Source organism: Eutrigla gurnardus (genome assembly GCF_963514095.1).
Source record: "Eutrigla gurnardus genome assembly, chromosome: 3".
Lineage (NCBI taxonomy): Eukaryota > Metazoa > Chordata > Actinopteri > Perciformes > Triglidae > Eutrigla > Eutrigla gurnardus.
The window spans coordinates 25328005-25340679 of NC_139917.1; the positions used below are offsets into that span (position 1 = coordinate 25328005).

The following is a 12675-nucleotide window of genomic DNA, read 5'->3' on the forward strand; positions in this document are numbered from 1 at the left end:
ACACAGCCAGACAGCCAAACCTGTCCCCAGAAAAAGGGCTTTAATGACTGCGAGGAACAATCCATCACCTCTCCTAGCTTAGAAACTGATCCTGACTGGAATAGGCACCCAAGCCAACACCCGCGCTCGCACACACAAACCCCAGAATAAAATGTGTCCGTTGAACAAAACAGACAGAAACAATCTGGGCATTTCAGTAAACATACAAGCAAGGTCTCATATAATGAAAAGTATTAACAATGAGCCGAGGGCCACAGCTGTGGAAGGAGTCCCATTGTAATTGTGTGCAGGGGACCACGCGTGTGTTTGATTTGCTCTTTGATGGCTAAAATATGTAAAAAGATCAGATCAAAGGTGACTGGAGTCTCTTTCTTGTTTCAGCTGACTGTTTCTGAGGGGTCAGCCAGATATACATGAGGAGCAGCCACTCAAGCAATGACAGGGATGATCAAACAAGTGCCCCACACACACACACACACACACACACACACACACACACACACACACACACACACACACACACACACAAACACACACACACACAACGAGGGTAATTGCACAAGAACTTCCCCAGAAGTGAGTCTCGAGTCTCCCTAATGTTTGTCATAACCCTTCCCTCCTTCCTCCCCTCATCTTCTACAACAGAAACAACACACAAATGGGAATGTGCTGTGACAACACACACACACACACACACACACACACACACACACACACACACACACACACACACACACACACACACACACACACACACACACACACACACACACACACACACACACAAACACACACACACACAACGAGGGTAATTGCACAAGAACTTCCCCAGAAGTGAGTCTCGAGTCTCCCTAATGTTTGTCATAACCCTTCCCTCCTTCCTCCCCTCATCTTCTACAACAGAAACAACACACAAGTGGGAATGTGCTGTGACAACACACACACACACACACACACACACACACACACACACACACACACACACACACACACACACACACACACACACACACACACAGGGCAACACACTCATCAAGGCGACATGGGCAGATTGTCAGTGACACTCTGGAGCCTAGCAGGGAACCTCCCTGCACCAGCAACAGGGGTGGGCAGAACTGAAAGCCAGTCAGCCATGTAGAAGCCCTTGGTCAATTATATAAGACAGTGATTCATAAACACACATACACACACAAGTGCGCATACACAAAACACACACACACACTAAACAGCAAATGAAAAGCAGGCAGTGACTACAAGTCTCCGTGCTGTCTCGCAGAGCTGTGCCGAGAGAAAATCTCAATGTTCCCCTTTACAGATCAGAAACTTCATTAAAGCTCCTTCTTTACTTTTTAATACCCGACTCGGGCTCTACGGCACGCACTCATTTGACGAAATGTTTTCAAACAAATCTGTCTCCGTTAGGAAAAGTAAAGCAAATTAAGTGAAATGGAGGAGTACATACAACTTCATTTCTGGTGTGGCGGCAGCCCATTCGGATGACACAATCCTCGGGGTTTGCTGTCAAACTCGGAAGCAGAATACTCTTTCTTGCTCTTTCTCTCTCTCTCCCCCCTGATTATGTGAGTCACTTCAGAGCCGAGTTAAGCGGTATGTATTGTATGAGATTAGAGTGGAGAATGAAGAGGCGGCGGCGGCGGGCGGCGAGAAAAAGCCACATTTACGAAGCATCTGCCACTTGGTCAGCTGACTCCACATAAACAGGGTCAAGTGTATGAATGTCAGGATGCTAATTTGATCAGTCTCTCTTTAATCTATTATACATATACACGACAGAAAGGAAATGCGTTCACAGACACAGGCGTTACGCAGCACACTCCCTCTAAATCCCCATTAGGGTTTACTGAACTTTATTTAATCTCATTGGAGGACTTGAGCTGTGCCAGTCTAATCCCAGCATTAGCGCTACAGGCATCTGGAGCACGGAGACTCCCAGCTTTGTGTCTTCCCCCCCCCTGCTACGTTACCTTGTGGGACGGGATGTCGGTGGTGATGTGGTCTACGTCGACCTCCTCCATCTCCCCCATCTTCAGACGACTCACCACCACAGTTCCTGCTGCGCCATCGGATGACCTAGAGGGAAACAGGAGTTACACAGCGTTAGCCCCTTCGTTTAATCTGGTGAGTAAAAAGTCTGTTCTGTTAAGTTGCTCGAGCTACTTCCCCCTCCATGGGCCTGAAAAATATTTGGGTCCCGAAACTTTTCAGACCTAATGAGCTTATTTTGAGCAGGTTGTGACGTTATAAAGCTGGAATCAGGACATAGGTACTTATACTGCAGCGGTTTCTTTTTCTGAAAGACTTTTTTGCAGGAGTGTGTGCAAGCAAAACAGAGCTGATCCCGCTCCGGCGGGGCGTTGACGAGGGTGAAAGGAAGGAATATTTTTGTATAACTGCTCAAATGGCTGTCTAATAAGCCCGGCTATGGGCCCCGACAGACATGGAATTGATACTACAGTTTTCATATCAGGGAGAATAGCGTTCCCAATCTCGGAGCCATGATTAAGGAGCTGATGGAAAATCTATAGTATTGGCAGCTAGACAGATGCTCTCAAATGAAGAGAAATGGTCCCTGGGCACCGCACGAGCAAGTCGGATCACCTTAGCGGACCCATCCCTAATGTACTCAGTTCCACTCCAGTTGGAGAAAATATTGGATGTTGTGTGCCAGCCACTAGTCTGGGGGGAGGACAGGGGCGGGGGGAGGGAGGATGACACACCCCTGACTGTGGAGAAGAAACACAAAGAGGGTGATAGAACCAGAAAGGATGCTTTCAAGGCCGATCCATCTTGGTCAGACACCGGGGAGAAAATCTAATCACGCCCAAGGGGAAAGAGGGAAGGGAAGATGCTGAGGTGAGGTAGGGAGGAATGTGAGGGATTACAGGAAGGGAGGATCGGGATTCAAGGGAGGGAGACGGGGGGACAAGTGTCTTTGCAGTGGGAGACTGGGAGCCTCAGTTAGCGCTTAATGTCTTACAGCAGTCCCAGAGCAGAGAAAATAACATTATAACATTATAAATCTAATCACTGTCCCTCGCCAGACACCTGTCTCAGTGTTAACTCCTCTGCTCATCTTTCTGTCCCCCCATTCCTCATCTCTTTCTCCCTCTCTCTCTCTCTGTGCACGGTAAAATAAAGTCACCCTGACTTTGAACAAACAGTTTGTACCGACAGCGGCCGTCACATAATGGAGGGAATGGAGATTAACATGCATCGCATTGGGTGATAGTCGTCCCTATGCAAACCTCCGGGGTTAAAGTGGGCCTCTACTCTTTAGATTGCTCTGCCTCACTCCACTAATGAAAGTCTCCTTTCAGACGGGAGACTTTGGTAGAATTGCTTTAAGATAATTGATCTATGCCTTTGAGAGATATATTGTGATTCTTTTGATTTGCGGCCAAACGTAAACTCAGCACCTGCTGGAATAAAATCTTTCTACGTTATTGTCCGTGAAGAAAAGCCACTATTCAGCAGCTCGTTCTAGCCATGTGGTCTGGCTCCGTCGCAGCATTCCTGGGTTATTGTATAAAGTTTTAAAGTCTGCTAAAAGCAAGCAGAGAAAAGGAAAGAGATGTTGACTTCCTGACAGAATGTCTCTGCAGAACCGCGCTACTATAGTTTGTCTAATAACTGACCCTGAATTAAATTGGAAGGTTCTGACAAGAAGTGGATGAAAAAGAAAGCCCATCTCTTACTACCTTCACCCACACACAACCCTCCTCCTCCTCCTCCACCCATCACATTCCGTCTGTTAGAGTTGGCAAGGAAACAGATCTGCAGATTGTACTTTGCCTGGGAGCCCATCTTCAAAAAATAAAATAAAAAATCTAATTGGCCTCGAATCTCTTTTATGACAACACTTAATCAGACAGCTTTGTTTAAGTGACAAAAAAAATGTGCTTAAAACGGCAACTAGGAACTTGGCAAGATTCAAAAAATAATTAGTGAGCGGTTACATTTAACAGTTATTTTCTTTTGAAAACCTCTCTTTGCAGTTTACAAACACATTTTCCGACGCAGGAATATGCAGTTTAATTTGTTTTAAACAACTCGTCCAAACCATTCGGTCTTCAGAGTCTCCTGAAGTATGAGGCATACGCTAAGTGAGCATCCACGGTACTAAACAACCGCTGAGACATTTTCTTCTTCTCAGGAATAAAACATTGCTTCTTTATAGGCATATGAATACAAATCCACAGTATATTACTACTAAAGATCCTCTCAAAAGTGATATGGTTCAATTGGAGCATTACCTACGTCCTACCAAGGTTCAGTGAGTAATGAACCGATGTCAAACCAATTTTATCCTTGGGATAAAAATACAGAAGCTATAAAACTTAATCTGACCAATAAACATTGACTGCACCGGCTATTCTAAATATAACAACAGGCATGTAAGTGAAAAGACACTCGGCACCTTGTGATGGGTTTGTCAATGTCTATATAACAGTTTGTGGTCCAAAGAGATCAGTTATCATTCAAGTACATATATATAAAACACTACTTGTACCAATATGTTACATAGACTCATGAGTGCATTATTTAATTAAAAGAGAAACGTGTGTATTCAGGCAAGATCCTTCAAGGAAAATGTCCAATTTCCACATCTCTACCTATCTGAGTTAGGTGTATAATGTAGAAAAACGCCTGCAGTTGTTACTGACGTTCTCCGTGTCTCTGGAGTGCAGCTGTACAATCTGTTGTTCTTCCACATCCCAGTGATTCTCGGGGATGAGGAACAGCTACAGAGGGATGCTCCTCTCAGCTTCGGTAGCTGTGGGGCGGAATGGTGCTCAGAAAACTTCCTTTCAAACAGTGAAAATTTCATCGCAAAATATGATGTTATGGAGGATTTTACAGTGTTTTTGGGTGATTTGGATATTATTTCGTTTGCAGCTTCAGCGGGGAGGATACGGCCGGCGGGGAACCTCCAGCATCGGAGCTGGTGAGAGCAAACACCAACCTTTGCTCAGATTGCCCTCCGACACCAACAGAAACCGAATCATTTTGCTGTAATAAATGTCAAGCAGTTTTTGGTGGATGCTGTTGCCGACGACGACGCAGAGCTTTTGTGTGATTTTCTGAGCATAAAAGTTTTTCCTCCTCACTCGTACGGATGTTCGAGACCTTAAGGACTTCCGAAGACCCACTGGAAAAGACAACCAAGCCCAGTAGGGCCATTTCGTTGTGATTGTTGTCACTGGATTTTTAAAATTTAATGGTCTGAATGCCAAGAAGGAGCGAGAGGCACCAACGAGCTGCTACAGCAGGGCAGCTGCCAATGAGCAGCCAGTTAAGCGGTGTGAACAAACACATCCAGCCTAGTGGTTGAGCTGGATAAAGGTGTGTGTTGCCATCTAGCGTACCTGAGCACCACATGATTATTGATACAGTTCGCTGGTTGGAGGAATAAGCAGATACATATGGTGAAGGTTATTAGCAGTTATACTGTGGTGTAACAGCCTTCCAAGACAATGTGGTGACCTGTGCAGAATCTGAAGATGCAGCAGCTGATATATGTTTGGTCTTTCTTTGCTTGGTTGTTGCTGTGATCAGAGTGGAAATGGTAAGATTATACAGATGATGGTTATCTGCAGACCTTCGGGAAGTCAAACAGACAAACTCAGACAACTAGGAGAGCAAATGTAGCCAAAGAAATGCCCTCTTTCTGCCGCCTTGTTAACCTGAGAAAGGGAACATTGGCACAGTGGCGCCAAAGGAAGCACAGTTGTAAAATATTTCTGAAGGTGTGAATTCGACAGCCCGTATGTGGGAAAAGTTCATTAAAAAACCCTTCAAAGCAGCAGTACGTCCGTGGCCGTCAGGTGCTTTTCTCTGTGGGAAGCCCAAAAACTAAAGACCATTGACTCGTCCCTCACAAGGGCTTTTGCTTCAACTGTAATAAATGAAAAATTTTACTTTTTTTGTTTTTCCGTCTGGATTTTGCCCACAGTAGATTAGGTTTAGGGCTCCTTGAAAATTGTACTCTGCCTGTGGAATGGGAGAGTAATTGCCAGGCTTCCATATAGGCAACAAGAATGTTTAAGCCGTGAAGTGTAGCAGTGGAAGTGTAGATGGGATTCTTGACCTATATAAAGCTGGACGGGTAGGCTAAATATAGTGCCGGCTAGTTTTCACTGAGGACAGATGTTAGAACACGGGACCGTGATAATGGGGCATGCCTGCTTTAGAAGCGATACTGACGGTCTTCATTCTCATTGGGGATGAATGACTCAGCGTTCAGAGTGACTCTGCAGTACTTGTACATTTTTGCAATTACAGGACTGAATCAATCAATAACACTACAGTGTAGCCATTGTTCATAGATCTGGCCGGAATCACCAGGGGACCCCAAACTGAGCGAACACTCTCCGGCATGTCCGGACCTCTGGAGTATATTCCCAAGGAAAAAAACTGCCCTGGTTTCTCTTGATGAAAGAGACTGTGTGTATACCATCTGAATCTAAAATTAATGTAAAACAAGCTGTGTATCTTGTATTAAAGGTGTGTAAAAAAAAAAATCAGTTTGGTAACGAAATTGAGTACATTTTATTGGCAGAGGTATGCTCAGGACTTTTAATGCTTAAATGGTTGAGCAAGCATCAAATCTTCAATCAAAAATAAGCTGATTTATCCACTAGTGTGATCATCTCTACAACATGCAAATTTATGCAATGTGTATAACAAAAAAAAAAAATGGTTCATCTGCTGCAATACATCTGTAATAAGCAGAATAGGAGCTGTGTCGGGGGCAGGATGCATACTTGCTGGAGATTTGTGAGTTTTAACGCATCCTATTTGTTCCAGTCACATCACACACACTTCTGTATTCTTGCATGACGAGGAGTGTCTTCACACTACATTTACTTTTATGTCGGCGCTTAACCAGTGTCAGAAACAGTCTGGGATAAGCTGTTTTCACAGAAGAAGCAAGGTGGGGGGAAAAATGTCCAGAAAGGATGCCTTTTCTGCTACTAATAAATCTGAGCCGGAGCTCAAAACTAGGTGGATGATGACTACTAAGTGTAATGCTTTTATTTTTATTTCACGGAATATCAAGAAAGTCAGACATGCTGATAAAAGTGTTGCTGAAGGTAATGAACACAGGAAACATAAAGAGAAAATCCCCTGTGCTTCAATAACATACCGACTGCTAAGAAATACATTCTGTATGTTTTTATTACAGAGCAGCTGTGAGCAGAAGCTACTGCATGTCAAACTTAATGTTAAAAAAGCTAATAAAACATTAGGATCGAAGATGTCCTGCTTAGTCTAGCCCATTATTGTCAACAGCCACGGGAAAGAGGAGAGCAACAAAAAAAAAAGATGGTCTCATTTGAATTCTGCAGTGCAGAACACGTGTGTGGTGTGGGGATGTGGTTTAGCTGAGAAAAGGTCAAGGAAGTGTCCTCGCCTCCGCTGCCTGTTGTCTTTTCCACAGGCCAATGGGGACCTATAAAAACTCCAGCTAAAAGAAAAGATGAGCTGAATTTCGTGCCGAGGAGTAAAACTACACGAGCTTACTGCTGGAGTGTGCAACGCTGACAGACGCTGATGAGGATTGAAAGGTGGTGCTCATTCAAAGCTGCGTTGGCCCTCCAGCAGTTGACTTAGCAACTGATATCATGAATCTCATGAGTTGATCAAAAGTGAATCTCCATATTCCTGTAATCTCCTTGAAGCAAACAGAGATACTTCACTAGAATATTCTAAACATATTTCTGAGATTTGAATCCATATGTATCTAAGTTTTAATGGACTACGTTTCTCATTATTACCGGAGCATTCATGTGTTTACAGCATGGTGTCGCGGGACGAGACAACGGGCCAAAGTTCGGCCTCGTTGTGCGAGTACATTTCTGCAGATGAGGACGGGGCTGGCATCCATTCAGTGTGAAGTCATTGAAAAGATACTGCAAGTGCAGATCAATAGCAATTGAATGAGCGTGGGTGGAGGAGACGTTTGAGTGGGAGAGGGCAGGCGGTGCAGAGACACAGAGTAATGTATGACGACCTTCATCACCACTTACTCAATGAATACTACATTCTCAACGCCGGAGTGGTCGGGGGGTCAACGAAGCTAGCGAGCCGCGGCAGGAAAAATAAAAAACACAGAATAACATGAAAAATAATTCTCACTCATGCTCTGAAACGCAGAGGAGAAAATCGCAGTCTGCTTCAAGAGTAATGACTAAATAACAGAGAGAGAAGAGATCCTCCCACAGAGCCACTAAGGCTCCATAATTATTTTCCAACAAACTGTACAAGAGCCGACGAAGAGTCTCCTTTCATCGCTGTCAAAGTGATGCTTTTGTTCCGCGGTTGCCCTTGAATAAGAAGCCAGCCAACGGCTCCTAGAACGCCACGGCCGTCTGGCATTGAAGGAGCGCAGGTAAATTAGTGTTCGTAGGAATTATTTGTTCAATTTTGTTTTTCCCACATCGAGGTAGTGAACCTTGGCTCATGAAAGAGCATACAAGACTTTTTTTTATTATTTTTGTCTACAGGTTCTAAAGACATTTTTGTCAAGCTGCAGCCAATTCTGAATGACATATCTTCAAACATTTACCTTTTTCTTGAATATAACTGTGAATTCTAAGATTATGTTTCTGGATTGATTCATGTATTTCATTTTGTAGTGTGACCTGATTGGTCCATGTGGGTCTAACCTATTCCATTCATGCTCATATGTTGTCTTGCAACGTGACCTGATGAAGGACTATGAGTTTTTTGTTCTATATAGTAAAACTCAAGGCTCAAAATCCAGTCAGATCACACTTCACAACTTGTTGTCATGGAACCGGGAGTCTTGAGGTTGTTGTGGATTTCACACTACATGACTAACCGGTGACGTGGTTTCACACACTACAATATTTTTTTGCAGTCCTACTCCAGACATCTCGATTTCCCAAGATATCGTCCGTTTCATCTTGTTTCCGCTCTTTTTCCACCACCACCAATAAACGTGATGTCTACGGCAAAATAGTCTATAGCATAAATCACACGGATAGTTATATGTGTAAATCTGCAGCAGGACTGTGTCGGGATGATCCATGTCAGGACTGTGCATGTCGGGATCCTGGGAGAGAACAGAACCAAGCCATGAGGAGGTCAGGGGAGCGAGCACTAACAAGTCTGTGTTCCCATAAAACTTTCATTGGGGGAATGAAGGGGATGCTGCATGCAAACAACACCATGGGCATGTGTGTGTGTGTGTGTGTGTGAGAGAGCTACAGTAAAGCAGATGGAAAGTGTTGATAGTGTTTGCAATTGCAGAGGTGCCTCATGCCCTTACATACACTTAAGCTCGGCGTACCTCCACACTCGTTTCCAGCCAGAGAGACTTGGGCCACGTCCACACGGATACGTGTTTTGTGTGTAAACGCAGAAGTCTTGCTGGAGTTTTTGGTGCCTGTAAATGCACTTTTTTGAAACCAGGTCCCAGGGTGTCGGAGTACAAAAAACGCCGCCCTTGCGTTTTGTGTTTGTGTTAATGTAGGCGGCAAATACTCATACGATGATGTCATCGCCCCACCCCTCTAGAAGTCAAAGCTTATTATCCCCGCGACGTCTCATAACAACAACAACAATGGCGGCCTAGATGCTTGTGATCCTGCTATTAAGGCAAAATATTAATTCTGCTCCTCTGCCACTATGCGGCACTAAAAAGGTTTCGGTTTCTTCTTCTACTGTCTGTTTGTGTACAGCGCGCATGCTCCGTCTCTTCCCCTCCAGCGCCACATATAGGCCTGGAATATGTACTACAGCATGCCGAGTCGTTTACAATGGATTCGTTTGGACGCAGATTTTCAAGAGACAACGACAAGGAAAACCGTGGGAAAGAGGAGATTGTTTTGGTATGAGTGGCCGAGGCCTTGTTGAGGTGGAGAAATAACAAACCGCAGTGCTGCAGTGTGACACTTTCCTATTGGTGCTCGGGGGCCAGGGCACTTGACACGCGTCATATTATGCGCAGCAGTGTGTTTTCAGCTTAAGGGAGTGAAAGTCGCTTTGAAAAAACATAATAAGAAAGGTCAGCCATAACTCTGCGATGGAAACTAGCCTTTCAAAATCTCAGGTTATGGCAAGCAGCACAGCTCTCTCCTTCTTCTCAGTGGATGAAAGGGATTTAAGAGCTGTGTTGATACAGGTCATATAGACAAGGCGAGTAGTTAGCATTCTGCTCCCACTCAGGGTGTTAAATACAACACACATACAATTCTGGCTCGTTAATATGGGTCTTGCTGAATAATATAGCTTCAGACTGAGATGAAGCGGTTTAGGAATGTGAACCTTAAGCATATAGTGGAGTTTATCTATGCTGTAATAATGATCACAGCACCTCCGTGCTTCCTCCTTTCCTGGACACAAAAATAAGTACAAGTATTTATCTCTTCCTCTTTCTCTATAGTAACAAAACAAATTGCCTGGGTGTGTTTATAAGATTACTATGACAACAAGATAAATATTTGACCTTGACCTAAAATGAGGCTGCACGGTGGTGTAGTGGGTAGCACTCTCGCCTCACAGCAAGAGGGTCCTGGGTTCAATTCCCGGGTCGGCCTGGGTTCCTTCTGTGTGGAGTTTGCATGTTCTCCCCGTGTAAGCGTGGGTTCTCTCCGGGTTCTCCAGCTTCCTCCCACAGTCCAAAGACATGCAGGATGGGGATAGGTTGATTGATGACTCTAAATTGCCCGTAGGTGTGAATGTGAGTGTGAATGGTTGTCTGTCTCTACATGTCGGCCCTGCGATAGATTGGCGTCCTGTCCAGGGTGTACCCTGCCTTCGCCCAATGACAGCTGGGATCGGCTCCAGCCCCCCCCTGACCCTAAAATACAGGATCAGCGGTAGAAAATGGATGGATGGACCTAAAATGAAGGATGTTTTTTTTTAAAGATGAAGGTTATATAACGGACCCTGCGGAGTGTGTTTCTGTATGTGTGAGTGTGTATGTCACTCACTCACACACACACACACACACACACACACACACACACACACACACACACACACACACACACACACACACACACACACACACACACACACACACACACACACACTCTGAGTGACCAAAACATGAGTGACCATTTATGTAAATGTGGGGCCAGAGAATAATGGAGATGCTTTACTCCAAACAGTGTGGACATTATGAGTCAACATGGGCTGGTAATGGGGGACACATGTCACAGTGGATATGCAGCATGCATGATTGGACAAACAAGACCAATAGACGAGAGTTGGTCCTGATTGTTGAGAAGCTTCGAGACGGCAATGAGCCGAGGACACTGGGGATTACCAAGGTTAATGGAATCAGACACCAAAACAAATACGGCAACAAAGTGAGAATTAACTTCCTCTTTGTGCCTACGCAGGTGTTTCAACCTAATGTTACCTAAAACAACTTTATTTCAATTAAATACAAGCTAAATTGTATATTGTAGGTATATGTGAACATTTCATAAAGGATGTAATAAAAATAACCACAATGGTCTTGTGCACATATATGCTTGCCCTTCTGGTAAAGAACCTTATGTTCATATTTGCTATTCTCATGCTTCTTTCAACTTTTAATATCATTAGTAAGCTACAATATCACATCCAGCCCCACAGTCAGAAGGGACATAAATGAAAGGATCTGCAGATCGAAACTTCACAGAGATTAGATAAATCGAAAGCTACCAGATGAGTGTATTATGCAGAATCACTAGAAGATGTTTGTCAAAACAGCTCCTCATTTTCTGGTTTTAAACTGATGAAATGTGTGCAACGTTTGATTTTATATTGGCATTAAGCTAGAGTGCTCTTCATTAAATGCCCCCCTAATAAATTAGGTTTAGAAGGAAATAAAGAACATGGCGTTCAATGCACCCTGCAAGAAACGAAAATCTGAATATTTAAAGCTATTATGTGCCTACAAATGGACACGGCATTGCATTATTGAGGATGATAATAAACAGCAAGGCAGACAGGATATTATGCTTGACCTCACCTTCTATGGAGCATACAATGGAGATGCAGCAAAAGGAAAGATTGCATTGCTCTCTGTTGCATTGTCCCTGCAGGTTGCTTGAATGATGGCACACAACAATTTAATCTCAGAGCAAAAATAGAGGATGGCATGAAAAAAAAAAAAAATACCAGAAACCTGTGCGACATGATTTCATACACCTACTCTCTTCCCTCCTTCCTCCCTCCATGTTGTCCTCATTATCATCCCCTCATCACCGAGACAAGGACTTGGCATGAGCGGTGCCCCGAGCATGCCTCAGCACCACGTTGGGCCTGATTTATTAGATCTCTCTCCCCAATCTTTGGCTCCGGACACATCTCATCTTCCATCTCTTGGACCTATATGTCTTACTCTGCAAAGAGAGCTAATAGAGCTTAACTTGTTTCATATGAACGTTATAACGTTAACGGCTCTATATTGAGCTCGGGGTTTATTGGAACTGATATTAGTCACGGCAGGTAATTAAGGCAATTTGTCAATGGGATATTTCTTTTGCCCCCCATTCTCCTCTTGCATTTTGATATCAGGGTGCAGCACTGGGCGAGTTGGTTATTTTCATATTCTGCACAAGATGCCTGGGGATCTCAAAGATTATGCAGAAGTAATGTGCAGAAAAAAAGTATCGAAGGGGGAAAATGAGG

At 44.1% G+C, this 12675-nt stretch overlaps 1 protein-coding gene across 6 annotated transcripts in view; it reads right to left on the bottom strand.

The window, feature by feature from the left end:
- Positions 1-12675, bottom strand: part of inpp4b (inositol polyphosphate-4-phosphatase type II B) — a gene marked incomplete at its 5' end in the record, with an annotated part of 112924 nt that overhangs the window by 52019 nt on the left and 48230 nt on the right. For all 6 annotated transcript variants that reach the window (XM_084005589.1, XM_084005593.1, XM_084005588.1 and 3 more), the window contains one exon: positions 1986-2091. In XM_084005589.1, the coding sequence (XP_083861715.1) occupies positions 1986-2091 (106 nt within the window). The remainder of the gene's footprint in view (positions 1-1985; positions 2092-12675) is intronic.